Source organism: Lates calcarifer, linkage group LG5 (assembly GCF_001640805.2).
Source record: "Lates calcarifer isolate ASB-BC8 linkage group LG5, TLL_Latcal_v3, whole genome shotgun sequence".
Lineage (NCBI taxonomy): Eukaryota > Metazoa > Chordata > Actinopteri > Centropomidae > Lates > Lates calcarifer.
The window spans coordinates 14,815,675-14,836,117 of record NC_066837.1 but is presented as its reverse complement, the minus strand read 5'-3'; the positions used below and the strand labels follow the sequence as shown (position 1 = coordinate 14,836,117).

Genomic DNA, 20,443 nt, shown 5'->3' with positions numbered 1-20,443 from the left:
TAAGTTGAGAGTGTCTTTAGTTACTGTATTGTGTTTACAGGTGCCCATTGTCCCCATTTGTGATGTATTTTCACTTCTGATCTGTATTAAACATAAAATATAATTCAAAAACAAAAATGCTCTCTCACAACCTTTGATTGAAAACTCTACTATAATATACTATATCTGACCTCTGTCCTGTGTGCCCTCTTCTCTCCTGTCAGCTAGCTGGATTGATGGAAATGAGTGGAGGGATCACTTAGTCATGTATATATGTTCAGTACTGTGTAGTCTTTCTTCTTCATGAAACCCATCTGTTTTGTAGTGCTCTTTCATTGATATTCTGACAGCTTCAGTTACTTTATTTATATGAGCAGCCAAATATAATAAAAATCTTAAGCTGGAGCAGGAACTTTTGTTGGCGTTGCCCTGTTCATCTGCCAAGACAGTTAGTAGATTTAGGAAATTAAGTGTTATTTCCTTGTCTGTAACCCTTGTTCCTGTAATTTACCTCCATGATTTATAACACTTTGAAAGATAACAGGTGGAAAAACAAGATATGTTTCAAAACAATTAGTTAGAACGTGATAACAGAAAGACCTTTGGGATCATTATGACTAAATTCTAGCATATTTACTTTGAATGTCTTACTCATTTGAGTGGTGTTCCAGTAAGTACTACAATAAAAGTTGATGAAATATTTTTTTAAGTTTGCACTTCGATCCTTGAGATGTCAATAAAAGCTAACAAACCAGGACTGATGTACAGTAAATACAGTAAGAACTGACTGCAACACATCTTACAGTGATCAGCACAGGTAGGAAATAGATATTGTGTCTCAAAATAGGTGCTGTGGGCTTATGATTATTTAGTAGAGAAGTGCTGTTCAGTCTTGTCTCTGCTGAATTACGGGGATAGCTTGATGCTGGTTCTGAAATCTGAAACCTGATTGAAGTTTTTATGTTTGAAGCCACTCAACAGTGTAAAGTTGGAAAGAGCAACAGTGGGATGATGGTGCTCTGTGTCAGATTTGATTTGTACAAATATGTATAAATACATTCAAATGTATTTAATGTGCTTTTCTTACAGATATGTTGTACCATATATTTTTGTTTTTGGTGGTTTTGGTGTTGGTAGAACGTGGATCCTTTGCAGCTTCCCCATTAGAAATAGGTAAAATTACATACACAAAATTTCCTGGATGTTCCTACATGCACTACATTTTCCTACCTCAGATCACTGCTGTCTAACTTTCTTATTTTATGACATTTGGCTTCAGTGTCAGTAAATGAACAGCTGGCTCACACAGAAGCTGTCAGGAATGATGAGACCAACCAGACCCTTGCCAGGACAAACTTTGAGCGTTTGGAGAGGCTGAGCAACAGATCAAGATATGTTGCAAGGAGCTGTAAGGAAATCAGGGATAGATATAATTTACGAGAAGGTAAGCAGGAGATGTGTCTCTGTGCAATACTTTGAAATTAAACAAATTCAGTGTGTTGCCTGCAGTCCCATCATCCATGTTTTGAACAAATATTTTGGCATACAACAACTTTTACTATAATATTTCCAGATGGATTGTATTACCTGACCACTGCTAATGGCATGGTCTATCAGACTTTCTGTGACATGACCACTGCCGGAGGTGGCTGGACGCTGGTGGCGAGCGTCCATGAGAACAGCATCTACGGAAGGTGTACAGTGGGCGATCGCTGGTCCAGCCAGCAGGGCAACAATGCTGCCCTGCTGGATGGAGACGGGAACTGGTCCAACAGAAACACCTTTGGAACAGCAGAGGGTGCCACCTCGGACGATTACAAGGTACACAGGAACAAAACATGCCGCATATAAAAGTACTGTTTCCTGTGGGAATACACACACGTTAGTGATAGTATAGAATAGAATAGTTACAGAATAAAGGTTTTTGAGGGCCAACAACAGTATCCTCAAATCTTTTTCAATCTGAAAGAGGGTAGGAATAATTCAAAACACCTGAGACTGGGTGATGAATAGCAGGTGTGCAGATGAGCCATGCTGTGCACCCGAACACACACACAATTATAAGTCAAGATAAACATGACTGCCATATGTAACAATGACATATATCACAGCAGGTGAAGAACAGGGTTACTCACATGTTCATATGTACATGGGAACAGTTTATACTTGCTTCAAGGATCATAAAACATATTCCTTATTTACATTCTGTGTCTTATCTCAGTTACTTATGTTCATTTTTGGTTTTCTCATCAGTGTCAGGTACTTAAAAAAAAATAAATCTTTTTCTTCTCTTGCACCCACTGCACCCCCTGAATTGCCTAAAGACCAACAGAAAACCAGTAGAAAACAGTGGCCTTTACTGTGCTTCGTAGTTAGTATCTGGTAGTAAGAAGGGCTTTATATGTTTTTTTTTGCTAGGCATTATATAGCAAGTCTCAAGACACAGATTTGAGCACTGCCCCTTTTGGGTCATTGACTGAATTGTGATCTAAACCACAGTTAGAGTCACAACAATCGTGTGTGCACTTTTACAGAATCCAGGTTACTATGACATAGCAGCAGAAGACATGTCTGTGTGGCATGTTCCCAACAACTTCCCACTGGAGCACTGGAACCTGGCAGCCATCCTCCGCTACCACACTGACAACCGCTTTCTCCGTCTGTACGGAGGGAACCTCTTTCAGCTCTTCAAGGTGACTTAGCTGCGGAGCTACGTTAGATTATAACTTCATTAATACCTAGATCAGGTCCAGAATACAACAAAAATACAATAATCATTAACAACTTACAATTCTTCCAGCAATATCCAGTGAGATACAATGTTGGCTCGTACAACAACAGAGGTCCAGCTTTTCCCATTGTGTACGACCACGGAGACAGAGAGTCCACCAGACTATTATATGGACCCAATTCAAGAGGTAAAGAGCTCCTGTATTAAGAGGGAAAGTGAGATGATAACTAGCTTTTTCATCATCATGGATGGATGTTGATATCAGCCTGAACTGGTGCATAGAGTTGTTAATGTGTAATTATACATTTTATATATATATATTCTACAAAATGTACACTATATATAAATTTACTACAAACATAGGACTTATTAAATAAAACATAAACAAACCTAACAGAAACATATAATTTAAAATAGCTGGGGAACTTTGAATTATAAAATGATTAAAAAGCTAAAAAAAAAAATCAAGGTTTTTCAAGGTAGCTTTTGATAAATGGATTATGTGTTTTTATTTTTGTTGTTGTTGTCTGAAAGGGGAGTTTCAACCAGGTTTCATCACATTCAGAGCAATAAACAATGAACGTGCAGCCATGGCTATCTGCTCCGGGGTCAAACCAGTCTCTGGCTGGAACACTGAGCACGTAAGTCCATCGTCACACCTCTGCAACTTCTGTTATTCAACACAGTAAACTGATCCTGTTTGGTTTTATGTGTTTACACAGTACTGTATAGGAGGAGGTGGATATTTCCACCCTGATCAGTGTGGAGACTTCCCATCATTTGACTGGGACAGACTGGGAAAGGGGCAAGGCTGGAGCGCTTCCAAAGAGATGACTGAAGCTGCTGTTTTACTGTTCTACCGCTGAGAGCAATATTTGAACATGTAGTCACTGTATATTACACATCAAGTCAGTCTAGTCAACAATCCCTGTCATAGCCATTTAGATGTCAGTTCAGATTTCTTAGTATAGTTTGTAACTACAGCATGTTACAGAGAATAATCCGTATGCTTCTGCTTTTGTGGATGATCATAAGGAACAGACCTGACATTACAATACAAGTGTCATTTGTAATTAAACTGGATGACAGCAGATGGCGTTAGTGAACTACATATTCAAATAAAACATGGGGTTGGAATTTTCTTTTTTTTAGTATTTTGGGGATTTTTATACCTTTATTACAGACAATATAAACATGGCAAGAAATGAGGGAGACAGAGACGTAACAAAGGTCTCCGGCTGCTGTTCATGGTTGGCACCTTAACCTTTTAACCGATGAGGGGACTGTTTGTTGAAAGGTATTTTAGCTCTGAGTGTATTCCTGCACATGCACATGCAGCTGCGAGTAACTTTGGCATCCACTTTCAGGACCCTCACCCAAAACTGTGGTCTGTGACGTCCTGTGTGCCCTAATCTCCTCTGTAAGTGACCCACAGAGATCTTAATTCTGCTGGGAAGACCTGCAGTTTCATAGGGAAGCTGATTTAAAGTCACCTGGATGAAATCAAAAGGCTGGTTCACTGCTGTTTTGTTTTGTACTGCTTCAAAATACTGCCATGAAGGTTGGACTGATATTAGGGCTGGCAGGTTGCCATTTCTTCTAGATAAATAATTTCCTGAAACATCTGCACGCTGTAGCTTTTAGGAAAGCAAGACCAATACAACAACAACACAGTCATTTTTGATGTCCCATAAACAGGAGTGGCAGTTAAAATGATAGGTGTGCTACCTGCATCATAAATATCTAATATCACTTTACAACAATAGTATGAAAGGAAATGACTGCTTTTGTTGGTATAATAAATAAACTGCTGGATTTCGGTCTTTTAGGATTTGTAGACAGGTGGAAAAATACAGAATATCTTCAACATCTTCTTATCCTTTAATACAGTGGGACTGAACAAAATTGGTCATGCATGCTCAAAAATTGCTCATAAATACTAAGTCAGTGTGGAGGAGCAAATGAGATCAGGTGGCATGAATCTTGGATAAGTTACAGAAAAGGGATGAAAAGGGGGAAAGGTGAAGATGAAGACTGTCTTCATTTTATTCCCACTCTCCTAAAAGTATAATGGAGGGTTATTGTTTGCATTGTTGTGCTTCAAAAAATTTATGTCATGGGGAACATTTCTGACTTCGACCTCTTAGTGTGACAAAAAAGGCAAAGGTGAGTGAGGTGAGGTAAATATTGTGTTTAATAAACAAACATCAGTCAGGGAACTGACATTAGTCTGGGGATGGAGAAGGGGGAGGGGGGAATATAAAGCACAATGCACATGTGTAGAGGTGGGGGGAACATATTTATCTGTTACACAAGGCGCCCCCGTACAGTAGGAGCAGGAAGTTCTATATAACATACAGATCAGGATCCAAGTCTACGGTACAAAAACTTAGCAGCAACATGTTAACATCGGAGACCAAGGGGCTAACAAAGTAGTTTCATTTAGAAAAAGTCACAGTATTCTTAAAGCATAAATTTGTTAAAAAGGTAAAAACAGTTCTAAGCATCCTCTAGGGTCAATGCTACTCACAAGATCTGTGTGTGAAATACATAGGTAGGGAAATTATCTATACATTTATACTCTAATATAAAGACCTTCTGGTAATGGCACAGTACAAACTCTCAGGAAACGCGACAAAAATATACAATGTCTTCACGTCACATTTGCAGATTAAAATGTAACTAAGGTCTCTGGCAAGCACAATAGTTTCAGTGATCAAAAACAACTTCTCTTCAACCAAAATAAAGGACACCATTTTGTTAGTTCAGCTATCTTGACAGATTATGTCTTTTTAATACAAAAATAAGGACAAATATAAATTAATATATATTAAAAGAATCAGATTGATACATGGGGGATCTACTGAATAAGTACAGGTATTTATGATACAATAAATACTTGTCATTCATGACTGGGGGTAGATAAACAGAGAGTAGTGTATTTAACCTGGCAGGTAATATGTTTAACTCTTCTACAGGTGAGAGCATATGTGTGTATGCGTGTGTGTGTGCATGCATGTGTGTGTGTGTGTGTTATTCAGTAGCTGTATAAAATACCACAAGTTTGAGCACAGCTGTGTGAAGGATGGTGCACACAGTCTCAGAGGGTTCAGGAGGTCTGTTAAGGGAGACTGCACACTACAGTGGTGGTTTCTTGTGTTGTAGGGGGTTCTCACTGCCCGCCCTCTCCCATGACTTAATGCAGCTCCTCCTAGTGGTGAGTCTGTGGCACTACCAGTTAAGGTTACTCCCTAAAACACACAACTCACAGACAAGAAGCAGGAAGTCTACAGGAAGCGGTCAGCCGCAGTCAGTGACCGGTCAGTTCTCCAGGGAAGAGACAGTGTGGCACACCATTGGAGTCATCATGACCAACAAAAAGAAGTAGATGTAAGGAAAAAGTCAGCTCGTGTGTTTGTTTTTTTTGTCTTTTTCTCCACTTCATAATAAAAAATAAGTCTGTTTTTGTACTTTACAATACAATTCGACATCCCCACCGAGGAAGCATCAATCATCAGTCCAGCACTGACAAGAAAAGAAACTCTTTTTTAGTTGTTTCTCTTGTTTTTTGACCTTTTTTTCAGGGTTTTTAAAAAAAAACAGGGTTGGTGGGAAGGGAGGACTGTAGGAGGGTTTCTCAGGAAGAATCGGGACCTTGGACAATGGGGGATGAGGATCAAGTAAGGCGGGCAGGAACACAGAACATATCTGGAGATGAGGAAATCTGCCAAGGGTATTGTCTCTTTTTTTTAAATTCTTTTTTTTTATGATGAGCACTTTGTACAGCCGCACTTGACCACTTTCTCTACTTCCTGGACAAAAGAAGAGCCATCAGTGCACTGGAAGGTGTATTTCCTGCGTTTGCTGCGGAGGGGGGTACAGCAGGTGCCCTGTCCTTCTGCTCCCCCCGGGCAGCTGCCCCGACACTCTAGACGGGAGACCTTCTCCTGGGTTTGGCACGCCGCGTAGCCTTGCTGTCTCTGGTAGACATCTCGGACCCGTTCCCCTCGGCAGGCCACCTCTGTGGGGGTGAGCGAACAGAAAGGGTTATGAGCTCTCCGTGCTTTTACTAATGTTCTGCGACAAGAACATGATGACAAAAGTGATCTTGAGGGCGAGAACAACGTGATGATTCAATAGTAGACATGAAGGGAAGAGGAGGAGGACAGTGAGAGGAGGCAAAAGGACATACAGTCCCAGGGAAGAACACTCTTCACTAGAGGTGAACCAGACATACATTTTGCTAAAACCAACCAGTTAGTCTTCATGGAGGAGGAGGAGTAACTGGTTGGCAAATGTCTGGTTGCTCTCCACTCCACTGACAGAAGAGCAGCTCACAGCCACTTTCTGTGTGTAACCATGTGGAACTGCTTCCATGCAGTGGATGAAACAGTCCCAAATGGGTATAAAGGACACCATGATTGATGACACACTGAACAAATCTTCACAAACAAGCAACTTACTGTGTAATGAAGTGAAGTTGTAGGAAAATGTCAATGACAAAATGAATATCTTACTGACTGAAAATCAAGACCAATTACCTTAAAAATATTTAATACTCTAACGTAAATGGTGCTTGGCAAGATTTTCTAAGATGAAAATAAGAAGTTATTCTAAAATAAGATATTATAACTTCCTTGACTTGCCATTTTTGCAGCGCATAATTTGAAAGAGCTACTGCTTTAGCTATGTGTTGCATGAGTTGAAAAACACGGTGAGGCAGAGGCAGTGGGTAGGGGTATTTTGGGCTGCACTGGAGAGGATTCAAGAGAAGAATATGTATCAGAAAAAAGACAGTAAAATGTGACCAGGCAGTCTCACCTGAGTAACCCCCCGTGTGGGATTAAGAGGAGGCTCAGGAGATGCTGAGTTGAAAAAGCAACGGGGTTAGAAGTGTTAATGCAGAGACACTGAACACTGTTAGACACACAAACACTGCTGAGAGACTGTGAATGAGAGTTTACAGGTAACAAAGAGCAAAGCAGAAGCTTAGACGAGGTTCTGTTGAAAGAGGCACGTTCTGGATTCAAAAGCTTGAACAGCATTTGATATAAGTTGTAGAAAAATGCTAAAATTACTGTATACACGGACACACCCAAGGTCCAAACATGCATCCATGTCTTTCTCACCTCTGTCGCACGCCTCTCCTGTATATCCACTGTTACACTCGCAGTATGCTTTGCCCAGGCCCGACACTCTGCATTTGCCATGTTTGCAGTGAGACAGACTGCAGGGGTTCGCTGAATCCTGGTCCTGCTCGTCACAGAGAACGCCAGCAAAGCCAGGCTGGCAGCGGCAGGAGTAAGAGTAGGAGTTGATTGGGAGGCAGGTACCATGAATACACCTGCAGGGTGGAGGAGAGAATGACAGAGAAGATTAAGATCTGGACAGATAAACTTCCAGCTAGCCTAAAACACCAGCAGTGTACTCACAAACAAAGTCATACAAACACACACACACACACAAAACCCCTCACTCACTTATTGCCATCACAGGGGTTATTGACTTGTTGGTCACACAGTGCTCCTGTCCAGCCCGGGTGGCAGGTGCAGGTAAAGCCGCGGTGCCCTGTTGCGTGGCAGTCACCCTGGACGCAGGCGCCTCTCTGGCATGGCTGGCAGCCTGGCTCCACCCCGTGGCCCAGCCACTGTCTGGTGGTGCTCTGCGCAGTCCCAGAGCTGGGAGCCCCCGGCCCGAGCCCAGCCCCCAAGTCTTGGAGCTTCCCGTTAATGTACAGGTTACGGAGGCAGCCGTGGAAGCTGGTGCCGTTACGCCCACCTGAGCTGTGCTGCAGAGCCGACAAACCCCCAGTGGCTGAGGCACGCTCTGGCATCCCTGGTGGAAGAAAGAAGTGATTAGAGAGATTGAAGCATCAGCAGACATACATTATCTAAATAGATGTGAGAAGCACACAATATAAATAAAAATCTAATTTTTCTGTATACAGCAGCTGTTGACTGATATGTGAGGTGATAAAAACACGGTAGAGAGATTGATTTAACAGTAAAGCTAGATGTTATTATGTTGATGCTGAACCAACATGTAACCAGTTAAAACCTGTTGTAAACCAAAGGTGAACAGACTAAAAATGTGTACTCTGCGGGATTCCTTCCTGGACTCTTTTGGAACCTGTGCTGCAGTGTTTTGAATTAAACTGCAGTTTATCTTTGTCCTTTTGTGCTCTACACTAAGACAGTCTTGCAGTAATCAAGACAGCCCCTGATAAAAGGGTTTCACAGTACCACTCTGTGAGAAATGGCTGCACTTTGGCAAAACTCCTAAGATGATTAAAGGCACTTTCAGTGATATTTCTTGAGAGTTTCAAATTTCAAATTGGGATCAAAATGCACATCAGGGTTACATGTGGTTTGATGTTTTGTGCCAGGGAATTAAAGTTAGTCTATCTTTGCCTTTGCTTGAACAGAAAACAGCCATCTGTGTGACAATCAGTGCACTGAACCAGTAAATCATCAAAAAATACAACAGTGCACAAAGACAATTAATTCTGCCTTATGTCCCATTATCATTATCACACATAATAATCAATGTGAATCAGGAAATTATTTTGAAGTAATTGTCTTCACAAAGCATCTAGAATCTATTACATATTTGTCTTGAGTCATTCACACACACACATAAACACACAAGCACACACACTGTGCTTGGCTCCTCACCTCCCAGGTAAAGTGGGGAATCTATGTTGAGTGTGGACTGTTTGCTGATAGAGTTGATGGATTTGGGCGGCCCGCCGTCGATGGACAGAGACAGAGTCTGGTCTGCTGCTACCAACTCCACTGCGTGAAAACTACCATCGTTCACTGTCTCCACGCTGAGGAGGGAGAGAGTGGAGAGATTCTGTCTAGACATTTGTATCATCCATCATGTGGACATGGCATCAACGACAGAGTCGATGTCTGACATTTCTGTTTCGAGTTGGTATGTACCTGTATATAGCAGAAGGAGGGTAGGACCCAGTATCGTAGCTGACCCTGAGGCGTCCCCTGTACAGCTCCATGGCAATGTGATCATTGTCTCCTTTATACAACAACACGCCACTGTCCTCATCTGTAGCAATCTGAAAACACAGCAGGAAGTCTGTGTAAATGATCTTGTTAACAATGGCAGAAGAAGTATTCAGATCTATTTTACCTACTTACCAGCAGTTATACAACAGCAACATTACCATTTATTTTGAGTCGTATTTCTGGCCACCAGGCCGATCTAAGCACAGTATTCAGTCTCTTAGCTCAGTTTTTGGTTTCTATCAACTCCTGAAAGCTCCTGTTTGCTCCATTATGTTCACCAGCTAATTACAGTGTGTCTGTCTGCTGCTTGGTTCTGAGAGCGCACTGAGGGGGAGCTTTTGAATTGTAGCTGGTTGAGGTGGAGCTGGTTTGAAATATTTTTAAAAAGTTGGGTAGTATAGTCCAGGGTTTCTCAGCCTAGGAGTTTTATAAGATAAATCTGAGGGGTTGTGAGATGAATAATGTGAGAGGAAAGAGGAAAAGTTCTTCTTCACAAATTTGTATTCTTTTTTAAAAAAATTTACTGAAATCATCTGAGAAGTTTAGAGGTGAGATGTCTCCTGCTGCTGCCAACTCACAGACATCTGAAATGTGACAAGGGGCCAACTAGACACAGTTTCCATTAGGGGGTCAAAGGCCAAAAAAGATGGGAACCACTTGTTTAATATATTAAAATACATTATTTTTTTAAGCCTATCATTATGTTTTTAATCTAAAACATTATGTAAAGTAACTAGTAACTGGCTGCGAAAGAGATATAATGAAATGAAAAGTACAATATTACCTCAATAGTAATGAGAAGAAGTGTAAAGTCGCATGAAATGAAAATACTAAGGTAAAGTACAAGAACCTCAAAACTGCACTTAATTACATTTTTAGTACCTTTTGGTATGTGAGTTTTTGACTGAGTGAGTGCACACCTGTAGGCTGATGTTGGTCTGTGGTGAGAGGAGACTGGAGGGGAGCTGGAGGTAGGACTCGCGGTTGACAAAGTTGACGCTGACGAGCGTCTCACAGCGCTCGCCCTCGTAGCCGTGGAGACACTGGCAGCTGGGGTCTGTTCCCACGACGACGCACTGTGCCCCGTTGAGACACTCATGGTTGTCGCAGGGGCTGGTACGGGGAAGGACCATCGGGGGAGAGAACTCGCAGAATAAGCCACTGAAACACACAAATTCACACACACAGTGAATACAGCAATTATACCTGACATGGTTTTCTTGTAGATTATAAATGCAATGCATTAAGTGTGAGGTGCAGCTAAGTAGTCTACTGTCAGGAACACCAAAGACCTCTTAATCAGTCCTTTAACCTCCTTTTCTAATAGCTTCAGTGTGCTATGAACATCTACAGACTAACATTTATTTGAAACTGGTAGCCTGTGTGAGTGTAAACATTTTTATTTCTGGTTTTCAAGATCATATTATTGTCAAATTGTTGGTTGTTTTTTTTTTCAGCAACTGAGGCTTAAAAGCTGATTTCTATTGGTTTTTGTTTCTTACTTAACATTTACACATCATTTTTTGTGTTAATATGTGTTCGTGTCATTCTAAATACTGTGCACAAGCTAATAAAACATTTGTAAAATAGTTCCTCCTCCCTCTGTTACCACAGCTTACTACACAATGAAATTACTCCAGGAACTTAAGAGATACAGCCAATAACAATGTGTTGCAATAACTGATAACAAACACAAGAGGGAGACCCTCTAACACCACAGCAGCAATGGTTTCTGGCAAAAAGACTGAAAACTATTTGAATCTATTAGAAATGAAACTAAATCAAAATGCAGTGCACAACACTGTTACACATACTGTGAGTGCTCTGATATGATTTAATAGGTGTGAGTTCCTGCTGAGGTGTGTGCCTCACCTGTATCCCTCCGGACAGACGCAGGTGTATCCGTTGATGGCATCAATGCACTGACCTCCATTCTGACACTTGTTGTCTTCACAGTCATCATAGTCCAGCTCACAGTGCTCGCCCACATAACCTGGAGTGCACTCACACCTACAATGTACACACACACACACACACACACACACACACACAGAAATGTCTGTTGATACTGAACTTTAACCTACAGTCTGGATAAATTAGGAATTAGACAATGAAGGCAACTTTTAATGGTGTAAAAATACCAGACGTTACATTTCAAAATTCCTGATGAAGAACAGAAACTGTGTTGATAACTTTATACAAACACACACACACATGCACACGCACTCACACACACAGTACACATCACAAGGGAGGAAAACTAAAACAAGGTTCAGATAAAATCAGGACAGGAAACCTTATGACAGAGCCAAAACCATACTCCCAACACCTTCCCTCCAAACACACACACACACACACACACACATGCTAGAGAATTGGTGGAGTGTTGTTCTTCTTGTTTCTCTCCCTCAGGATTTGAGTACTAACATTTCTCACACAGAAATAAATGAGTTGCTGATTTTTCCCTGCAGAGATAAGCAGTGTCTGTGTTTGAGTGTGTGTGTGTGTGTAGTCCACTCACTTGTATCCCTGAGGGGTCAAAATGCACTTTGAGTCATGCTGACATGGGTTCAGCTCTGGTGCGCAGAAATCCAGTTTCTCTTCGCACAGCTCCCCTAGGAACACACACACACACACAGGCACAAACACACACAAGGACACATAAAGAAATCATCTAGACACCTTTTCAATACTGTGCATACCATTAATGATAACAAGTGAAATTATAACATAAAACATCTCAGTATGTCCCCACTCCCTTACAGAGCTGCATGTGTCTGCACTGCATATTCAGAAATGTGTGTGTGTGTGTGTGTGTGGGTGTGTGTCTGTGTTGTACAGGGTGTGTACTCTGATGATGGATGACTCTATTGTGTCCAGAACCAACACAGCGGTCTGATAAATGATCCCATCTCTGGGAATGTCATATTCCTGATGATATTCCCGAGTGTATCCCGATGTTCCTGAAACTCTGAACTCCAGATGAATCTCTGATGAGGCATCAGGGAATAAACCAGGACTCCTGACAGTGCAAGTCTACTCTGGAAATAATTACATGATCACTTGGGGATCAATGAGAAAGTGTGTGAAATGATGGGAGACGTGTATGCATGGTTACACTCTGGAGCTTCTATCACAGTAGTAACTGTGCTACTTTATATAGAAGCAGCCATATTAGTTTAACAAAATCTTGTTTTTACATGGAAAGCCTAATGTAATTATAATATGAACACACAGTTAATTAACAGCTAATTAGTTTTAGAAATGTTGATTGCACCTTTAAGCGTTGGTTTGTTAGGTTGGAGGCATTCCTTCTTGTGGGACATCAAAATGACATTTATTTGAGAGACAAGGCCAGTGACATTCTATAGTTTTCTCACTGTGCACATATTCCATGAAAAGACTAAAAACAACACTGAATTGATCCATAGAAGTAGCCAAGGTGTGATATGGAATATTCCTCTGTGTGAAGCTTCTCCAAAAAATTATTAAAAACACAAAAATGAGCCACACTGTTGTTATGTATGACATGTTTCTTCACTATGATGAACTGCAGTTTATTCTGGGTCTGTCCTGCATACACTGTCCAGAAATACTAACTAGAGCAATGCTGTTCCTTCAAATGTACAATAAGTCTTTGGGGCTGAGTGGGGGCTGGGGAAATCGGTAAGTAATGAGACACGGATGACACATTGTTGGTTTGGTCTTTTCATGAGAAATTTGGCTTCTCCTTTGACCCAATTGTTTACCTGGAATACACCATACCATATTTTAGTAACATCTATCCATATAGCAGCAAACAGAATAACATCAGAGCATGAAAATTCAGTGGTCCGTTTGAAGATCAAGGACATGCACCGCTAACATGAAGCATGACTGCATACAGTATGTCTGTGGTACTGAATATCAAATTTCTTGGGGAGCGTGGATAAAGCACAGGAAATGAGGGAGGGAGGGAAGGAAAGGAAGGAAGAAAGGAAGGACAGAGGAACAGGAAGGACAGAGAGAAGAACAGACTAACCTCTCTCCACCTCATTGGTAGCAGCTGCAACCACAAAAACACACAAACGGTAGATGACAGAAAGCAGAGCGAGACAGGAAGAAAAGACACAGGACAGCGAGACACAGAAAGACACAGAGAGAACACCGCCACAAAGGTTAGCAGTCAGAGATGATTAGCAACAGTGCAAAAGCAGACAAACAAGTAGCAACAGACCAGTGTTAGTCAGAAAAAATATGACTTGTCTGCAGCTTATTAGTGTATAAAGACCTTCATTATCTGTGTGTGTGTTTCAGTGGACATAATAAGAGCTGCAAGGTGAGAGTTCAGATGCTTGGAAGTAAAGTCCCATTCATTTTCCCTATAGACAATGTGATGTGACTCATTGTTGGAATGCCGCTACAGCAAAATATCTGGTTCTTGGTGATAAAAAGTTGAAGATAAATGACTATGACTCTAAGGATGATGTTAATGAGGGAACTGGAAACACAATCTACATCCATACTGTGTCCACACTGCTTACAGTTGAATGTATATGTCAGAAGCTGGTTTTGAACAGTGGCAGCGCATTGCTGTTTTGAGTGGAGGTCATAGATTTTTTGGGGCATTCAAGTGTACAGTATTGCTGGATTTTCTCTGGAAAGAGGAAAATCTGTGGAAATAAACTCTATAAATGGAGTCAGGATCAACAAATATTGTAATAAAATTACTGTACATGCAATCTACTCATGCAAAAAAGTCGATTCTGGGTCAATTTTGAATGCACACAGCAACTATAGAGCTGTAATTTGTTCTCAACTGCACTGACTGGCTTCTTCTCCATGGCAACAGAGGCTGAAGCTCACAGGTACTGTAATATTTTTATTCAATTACTTCAATTACTTTTTAACTAATTTTTCTTTTATCTAATTACTATTAGTTTGTTACATTATCTATGAGAGTCCCGCATTTCTGTGTGAAGTAACATGGAGGATATTGTCTAAAGGAACAAATAAAATGTGAATATGGAAGCACACATCTGGTACCAGTGACCCCTCCCACTTCATAACTCTTCATTAACATGTGTTACCTGTGTATTCTGGGGAGCACATGCATGTGTAGTTGTTGATTCCATCAACACAGGTGGAGTTGTTCTCACAGTCGTTGTCTTCACAGTCATCAATGTTGATCTCACAAGCATCGCCTTCAAAGCCCTCTGGACACACACACCTAAAAATACACAGTGACACACACACACACATATGAGCAGGGATGAAAAGACAAACACATGTAGAGCTGCATACAGTGCAGTGTGTTGTCAACAGAAATCTTAGAGAACTTTGGATGACAAATACACACAAACGTACACGCTCCTCATAACAGCAGTGTTGGCTCCATCTACATATTCCCAATAGAGAGTCATTATTCTGTTAACGCGAGCGTGCCTCAACTCTGTAACTACTACTCAGGTTTATTACCGGGTACACACACATCTCTACACACACACAGACACACACACATACAGTCCTACCTTGCCAACAGAGGACCCTTGTGCAACAACGAGTATGCGAGGACCACTGTTTCTAGTCATTTTTAATTCAAGATGTTTTTCCATAATTCAACTGCAAAACTGCTTTTGTAATTTTCTTCTAAAAATTGTCAGGACTTGCATCTCTGGCCAGTGTCTTCCTATCAAAGAGAGGACCTCTATGGTCTGCAGACTGGGACATGAATACATACAAAGACTTTATTTATCCCACTTGTGGGAAATTCAGTCATTACAGCAGCAAGAAAAAAACAAGAGAGCGAAGAATAGAAAAAAGATAAAAAATAAAACATTATATAAAAGAGGCACAGGAGGTCAAAAATCAAAGTGCAAAAGCAGCATAAAAACTCTGTAATAAATTTTGTAATAAACAGAAATGTGCAGTTTGTGTTTACAGAAAAATCGTGATAATCAGTGAGGTAGATGAAAGTTTGTGCAAAAAAAAAAAGTGACCAGAAGTGGAGTTCAGAGTGCAGGTTTATTGTTGAATCAGACCGGTGTTGTACAGTCTGATGGCTGCTGGAATAAATGACCTGCAGTAGCGCTCCTTCTTACACTGCGGATGCAGCAGACTGTTACTGAAGGAGCTGCTCAGGTCACCCACAGTCTCATGCAGCGGGTGGAAGGGGTTGTCCATGATAGACGTTAGCTTGGCCAACATCCTCCTCTCACCCACCTCCACAATGGAGTCCAGAGAGCAGTCCAGGACAGAGCCAGCACGTCTGACCAGCTTATTCAGTCTCTTCCAGTCCCTCTCTGAGTATCCATTGCTCCAGCACCGAGTCATAAAAAGTCCTTAGCATTGACCTGAACACTCCGAAGGACCTCAGTCTTCTCAGTAGGTGGAGACGACTCTGGCCCTTCTTGTACAGGGCGTTGGTGTTGAAAGACCAGTCCAGTTTATTGTTGAGCAATAAAGGGCTTTCTTGATCATTCTTGTTCTTGGATCATTTACCTATATACAGTATTTTTTAACATCTGCACATGTTGCTTTGACAGACATCCTGAAAATAATCATGTGGTGTTGCACTATATTACCATGCTGCAGCAGGATTCATCTTGAGGCTGTGAAAATGTTCACAATAAGGTCCACTGTTGGATATGTTCGCAAACACACGCACACACACACACACACACACACACACACACACACACACACACACACATACAGAGTGGTATATTATGGGCCTAATAAAGAGCTCTTATGCGGCACACACTCGAGTGGATTAATATCTCATTATATAGTCAACGACAGCTCTTCACTAAGAATATTCCACCCCCTACGCCGTGCAAGGAAAAGGCAGCATTACAGAGATGGAGATACAGAACATACAGAGGGAATACTGAAATGAAAAAGTAACAGAAGAGACAAAGAGAGAGACAGAGAAACAGGAGGAGCTGTGATCTTAGGCTGGTCTAATTGTCTGTGTGGGTGTGTGGGAGTAGACAAACATTAGCTCCCTTCCTGTTAATACTAAACAGCCTAATGAAGAGAAGGCAATTCTCACAGCAGGGGGATCAAGCCCCGAGACAGACTGAGGACAAAACCAGTCCCCTGAGCCATTTACCTCCCGTAAATTCATTCACATCTGTCATTAACAGCGCAGCATCATTGATGGAGTTATCTGCTAAGGGTCCAAACATCACCTGCTTTGTGTGCTACTGTGTTCTCAATAATCAGTGGTTCACTGGTTTATTTATAGCTAGTACATGGTATCTGATGTCTGTCTATATCTGTGTCTTTTTAGAAGGATTCCCTAAATGTATGTGTACACATGGTTTTCTGGTATACATAAAGAAATATTATTTTTTTTATAAACTGGATCTTGTTTTTTTCAAAACGTACAGGTCAAAATCGATGCAAAACAGCCATAATATGGATGAAGCTGCAGTAAAGTAAAACTAACAAGTTTTTAATAAAACAATTTATATGCTTCTCACCAAAAGTTGCTTCCTTCTCCTTCTTTCAGGTGGCAAGTTCCACCGTTCTGGCACGGGTTACCGATGCAGGCATGAATGGGCTCCTCACAGTTTTGTCCCTATGTACACACAAACACAAATGTTCAGTGATTTCAAAGAAGAACAGCTTCTTAGCGGAACCCCCAGATATCTGCATCTAAAGAGTGGTGCAGGAATGAGTCCTAAAACCTGGAAGTAAGTCAGCATTTTAGCACTCCTGGTTCCTTTGTCACGACGTCAGTGGGTTTTTGGTTAAATACCTGAAGTAAGGTCTGATGATGCAAACTTCTAGGTTAGATTACAGATCCCTGTTGTTGAGAAAGATGCTTGAGCAGGTGAATACAACCCCGTTTACCTTGAATCCATAGGGGCAGGTGCAGCGGTAGTAGTGCACAGGATCATTGGAGCAGGTGCCATCATTCTTGCAGGGGCTGGACAAGCAGGGCTCACACTTAGCCTGAACACTCATATCCACTGGACCTGTGTGATGAAAACACACAGATCTTTGGCTTTATATGAAGTTCAGTGTCTTGACAAGTCAGAGTACACAGGTTTGCGAACACTTAGACGGCTGTACATTATCAGGGACCTGCATAAAGTTTGCATCTTTGTAGTAGTAGTCAACTTTCTCTGCAGCAGACAAAGTTGGTGGTTCATCCCCCTGCCTGCTTTGTGTATTTTAACATTTCAGTTTGAATTATGTAATACTGCAGATCGTGAAATGTTGGGTATATGTTGGAAAAAATGCAGTTTGATTAATAAATGGTCAATATCACTAAATGAAAGGGGAAAAAAGTAATACTTTGTGGATGTCAGAGGCAAGAGTTGAAGATATATTACAGGGTTACACATGAGAAATAGAACTGATTTTCTTTGCAGGACCCTGGCATGTACAGAAGACAGACATATCCCCAGCTGCGATAACAGAACATCAACATCTAACAGTCAGGGGAAACACAACACTGGCCAGAACACAAGGACTGAAAGGGAAGCAGAGCGGTTCAGTCTGATCAGGGCTCAGAGGGATGAGGAGAGCTGGGCTGGGATTGGTCGCGAGGGGCTGGGGGAGGGGAGACTGAGGAGGAAGTACTGGGATATGATTAGCTACTTTACCTGGCACCAGAAAACCACAAGGCCCCGGGACTTCTACAGTGCGTCAGTTAGATTAGGTTAAAAATAGGTTTTAGTCATGTGTTCATGGTTAATGTGATATAATAAGGTCAAAGGTTAGTATCATTTTGTAATATGAGGAGTTTCTGACAAAATCATGCTCACAAGCAAATTTGTGGATTTTAGAGATTTATAAATTAATTAAATATTTGCAATTTTAGCATGAATTAATATTAACATATGGGTTCAGACAATTATCCCATATGTTAGACTAACAGAACCCTCTAGAAATTCATTAGATGATCTTAAAATACACAGTCACAAATATTAAAATGAGACTATTTCTATTCTTTCTACAAAAAGTAAGTATGTTTTTACATTTTGTGACATGGTTTTAGTTGGAGAGCAGCAATTTGTAAATGGCAACTTGTGGTCTCCTCTAGCAGTCCTCATCAAGTCTCTTCACATTTGCTTATGCTTTTGTAATGTGGGTATTTACATTTTACATACACGTGTGTCTCTGTATGTGGTTATCTGCTGGCATGTGCGTCTGTATCCTGTGTTACTGCAGTACTGTACGCATGTGACAGTGTGTGTTTACCTGTGCAGGTGAACTTCTTGGAAGGCGTGGTGAGCAGCAGTTTGTCAGTCATGTCTCCCGGTCCGGCACAGCGGGCTATGCCCGGCTCCTTGTAGCCGCTCTTTACCCAGTCTGACAGCCACTGCATGTGGCAGTCACAGTACAGAGGGTTGGCACCCAGAGCCCTGCCAGGCAGAGAGAGGAGAATGAGAGTGTGGCATAATAACAGAGTACACAGGAAAAGTCAGCACTTTAACCTCAGTCATTGCTTTGTTTCAGATCAACTGTGCCGGAGAATAGAGCCAAAACAAAGGAAAATGTGTCACTGTCTACAAACTTAAGGTCTGAGTTATACATCACTGTAGAATTAACTGTGAAATCGCTAAATATTTCTACCATAAAAAAACTCTAGTTGTGACAACTGGGAGCATCTGTCTAACGCTGACAGGAGTGTTGGCGGTAGTGTTTCTCAAACTTTAAACACTTCTCACAAACTGTTCTACTTTTTGTCAAAAAGAGTATGTTATACTTGAGTTACAGATTTTATTTATTTTTGTTGTTAAGTTTTACTGATGTTCTGTAGCTCAATAATAAGTCTGATATGAGTTTTGTTCCCTTTTAAAGATAACCAGTAGAAGAGCGCTGTGTTAATTCAGGCAGGACTCCACATTCATGTATGTGCTTATTGTGAGGAAAAGCTCTCTCAGCAGCATCTTCACTGTCACTCATTTTTGTGTTTACCTTTAGCCATTTCCTGCCTGTCATTTCACATCACTCCCACCTGCCCTGCAGTAACTTCAGCCTTTCCCAATCACCTGATTCCCCACGTTCACCTGCTCCTTGGATTCTTTGAGAATCCCAATGAAGAGCAAAGCCTTTTCCACTGAATCTAACTGTAAAACCATTTGCAATAAGTGGTCACTTCCTTCATGTCATGGTCAAAAAGGAAGTAAGAGCCAGTTACAAGCTTGTAATGGACTGTAAAGTAATAGACTCACTTTTCTGTGGTCTGCACTGCACATTACTAGAAAAAGTATTTACAAAAAGCAGCAGCCTGTCACGAGCACTATCCATTGTGCTGATCTCAAAACTAAATGTTTTGAGATACAGTGCTGAGAGACGACATTAGTAAACTGAAGAGAGAGAAAAGTGATAGTTCTTCAGTGTATGAAATCAATCTTTCAGATCTTTATTATTTTAGTTTAGTATTTTAGACCAAAGTCTCCTGGGTGTTACATGCTGCTTATCCAAGTACTGTTTAAAGGCCTATGGACATTTTTGAGTTTTTCAGTCTCTGCACTAGAGTCCTCCTTGCTCAATGTGGATATTTATGTGCTGTAAAACCATTTTTGCAAAAAAGAAAACAAAATCAATTTAGCAGATTCCCCCCAAATCCCAAATCAATTATTTAGGAAAGAAAGTAATGATAAAAACAGTTTTGCTGTTGTAGCCACAGTGAGTGGAGCATTGCACAAAGGAAACATACCCCTGCTATATATACATTACACCAACCTTTAATTTCAATAGTAAACAT

The 20,443-nt window shown here is 41.1% G+C and overlaps 2 protein-coding genes across 2 annotated transcripts in view; one reads left to right on the top strand and one right to left on the bottom strand.

Annotated features, from left to right (window-relative positions):
- The first annotated feature begins 705 nt into the window (after positions 1-705).
- Positions 706-3,851, top strand: LOC108896583 (intelectin). Its single transcript, XM_018695789.2, has 8 exons — positions 706-796; positions 1,069-1,152; positions 1,259-1,423; positions 1,553-1,800; positions 2,514-2,672; positions 2,780-2,897; positions 3,245-3,351; positions 3,433-3,851. Exons 2-8 carry the CDS (start codon positions 1,071-1,073, stop codon positions 3,574-3,576), a joined length of 1,023 nt encoding a protein of 340 aa, XP_018551305.1. The 5' UTR covers positions 706-796; positions 1,069-1,070; the 3' UTR covers positions 3,577-3,851.
- A 1,030-nt stretch (positions 3,852-4,881) lies between these two features.
- The window catches only part of slit2 (slit homolog 2 (Drosophila)), an 86,337-nt gene continuing 70,775 nt past the window's right edge, over positions 4,882-20,443 (bottom strand). Inside the window, 12 exon segments of the mRNA XM_018695788.2 lie at positions 4,882-6,731; positions 7,840-8,054; positions 8,191-8,545; positions 9,385-9,539; positions 9,655-9,785; positions 10,656-10,896; positions 11,608-11,745; positions 12,257-12,350; positions 14,805-14,944; positions 17,202-17,299; positions 17,575-17,699; positions 18,931-19,094. Coding sequence (XP_018551304.1) covers positions 6,475-6,731; positions 7,840-8,054; positions 8,191-8,545; positions 9,385-9,539; positions 9,655-9,785; positions 10,656-10,896; positions 11,608-11,745; positions 12,257-12,350; positions 14,805-14,944; positions 17,202-17,299; positions 17,575-17,699; positions 18,931-19,094 — 2,113 coding nt within the window. The 3' untranslated portion in view covers positions 4,882-6,474.